The sequence below is a fragment of the Pelophylax lessonae genome (genome assembly GCF_965119305.1).
Source record: "Pelophylax lessonae genome assembly, chromosome: 11".
Taxonomy (NCBI): Eukaryota; Metazoa; Chordata; class Amphibia; order Anura; family Ranidae; genus Pelophylax; species Pelophylax lessonae.
Window position 1 is genome coordinate 74,547,535 of NC_138778.1, and position 2,290 is coordinate 74,549,824.

Sequence of the window (2,290 nt, forward strand, 5' to 3'; positions counted from 1 at the left end):
TGTATACAGTATTACACCTGTGTATGAGGTTCTCCTCCTCCATGCAGACTGTATACAGTATTACACCTGTGTATGAGGTCCTCCTCCATGCAGACTGTATACAGTATTACACCTGGGTATGAGGTTCTCCTCCTCCATGCAGACTGTATACAGTATTACACCTGTGTATGAGGTTCTCCTCCTCCATGCAGACTGTATACAGTATTACACCTGGGTATGAGGTTCTCCTCCTCCATGCAGACTGTATACAGTATTACACCTGTGTATGAGGTTCTCTCCTCCTCCATGCAGACTGTATACAGTATTACACCTGTGTATGAGGTTCTCCCCCTCCATGCAGACTGTATACAGTATTACACCTGTGTATGAGGGTCTCCTCCATGCAGACTGTATACAGTATTACCCCTGTGTATGAGGTCCTCCTCCATGCAGACAGTATACAGTATTACACCTGTGTATGAGGGTCTCCTCCATGCAGACTGTATACAGTATTACACCTGTGTATGAGGGTCTCCTCCATGCAGACTGTATACAGTATTACACCTGGGTATGAGGGTCTCCTCCATGCAGACTGTATACAGTATTACACCTGTGTATGAGGGTCTCCTCCATGCAGACTGTATACAGTATTACACCTGGGTATGAGGTTCTCCTCCATGCAGACTGTATACAGTATTACACCTGTGTATGGGGTTCTCCTCCATGCAGACTGTATACAGTATTACACCTGTGTATGAGGTTCTCCTCCATGCAGACTGTATACAGTATTACACCTGTGTATGGGGTTCTCCTCCATGCAGACTGTATACAGTATTACACCTGTGTATGAGGTTCTCCTCCTCCTCCATGCAGACTGTATACAGTATTACACCTGTGTATGAGGTTCTCCTCCTCCTCCATGCAGACTGTATACAGTATTACACCTGTATATGAGGGTCTCCTCCATGCAGACTGTATACAGTATTACACCTGTGTATGAGGGTCTCCTCCATGCAGACTGTATACAGTATTACACCTGTGTATGAGGTCCTCCTCCATGCAGACAGTATACAGTATTACACCTGTGTATGAGGGTCTCCTCCATGCAGACTGTATACAGTATTACACCTGTGTATGAGGGTCTCCTCCATGCAGACTGTATACAGTATTACACCTGGGTATGAGGGTCTCCTCCATGCAGACTGTATACAGTATTACACCTGGGTATGAGGGTCTCCTCCATGCAGACTGTATACAGTATTACACCTGGGTATGAGGTTCTCCTCCATGCAGACTGTATACAGTATTACACCTGTGTATGAGGTTCTCCTCCATGCAGACTGTATACAGTATTACACCTGTGTATGAGGTTCTCCTCCATGCAGACTGTATACAGTATTACACCTGTGTATGAGGTTCTCCTCCATGCAGACTGTATACAGTATTACACCTGTGTATGAGGTTCTCTCCCTCCTCCATGCAGACTGTATACAGTATTACACCTGTGTATGAGGTTCTCCTCCATGCAGACTGTATACAGTATTACACCTGTGTATGAGGTTCTCCCCCTCCATGCAGACTGTATACAGTATTACACCTGTGTATGAGGTTCTCCTCCATGCAGACTGTGTACAGTATTACCCCTGTGTATGAGGTTCTCCTCCTCCATGCAGACTGTATACAGTATTACACCTATGAGGTTCTCCTCCTCCTCCATGCAGACTGTATACAGTATTACACCTGTGTATGGGGTTCTCCTCCATGCAGACTGTATACAGTATTACCCCTGTGTATGAGGTTCTCCTCCATGCAGACTGTATACAGTATTACACCTGTGTATGAGGTCCTCCTCCATGCAGACTGTATACAGTATTACACCTGTGTATGGGGTTCTCCTCCATGCAGACTGTATACAGTATTACACCTGTGTATGAGGTTCTCCTCCTCCAAGCAGACTGTATACAGTATTACACATGTGTATGAGGTTCTCCTCCATGCAGACTGTATACAGTATTACACCTGTGTATGAGGTTCTCCTCCATATTGTATTACACTGTACCCCTCGCAGACTGTCCTTACCGATCTCCCTCCTCCTCCTGGTCTTCTCCGGAGTCCCATCCAGGATGTTAGTGATGGTCTCTGGGTTGAAGGAGGCGGTGGCCCTCTCTCTGCTCAGGTCCGGATTCATCTCTCCACTGTCACTTCTGCAACTGACACAGAATAGCTTTTGCCCTGAATGACATGTGACAATGATGTCCCCGCCCCCACCTGTCACATGACCAGAGTGGGCCGAGTGCTGCAAATCCTGGCT

General features: G+C 46.6%; 1 protein-coding gene across 2 annotated transcripts in view; it reads right to left on the reverse strand.

Moving 5' to 3' along the window:
• ACOX1 (acyl-CoA oxidase 1) overlaps positions 1 to 2,192 on the reverse strand; it is a 90,445-nt gene extending 88,253 nt beyond the window's left edge. For both annotated transcript variants that reach the window (XM_082272075.1, XM_082272076.1), the window contains exon 1: positions 2,059 to 2,192. In XM_082272075.1, the coding sequence (XP_082128201.1) occupies positions 2,059 to 2,167 (109 nt within the window). In that variant the 5' untranslated portion in view covers positions 2,168 to 2,192. The remainder of the gene's footprint in view (positions 1 to 2,058) is intronic.
• Between the last annotated feature and the right edge of the window lie 98 nt (positions 2,193 to 2,290).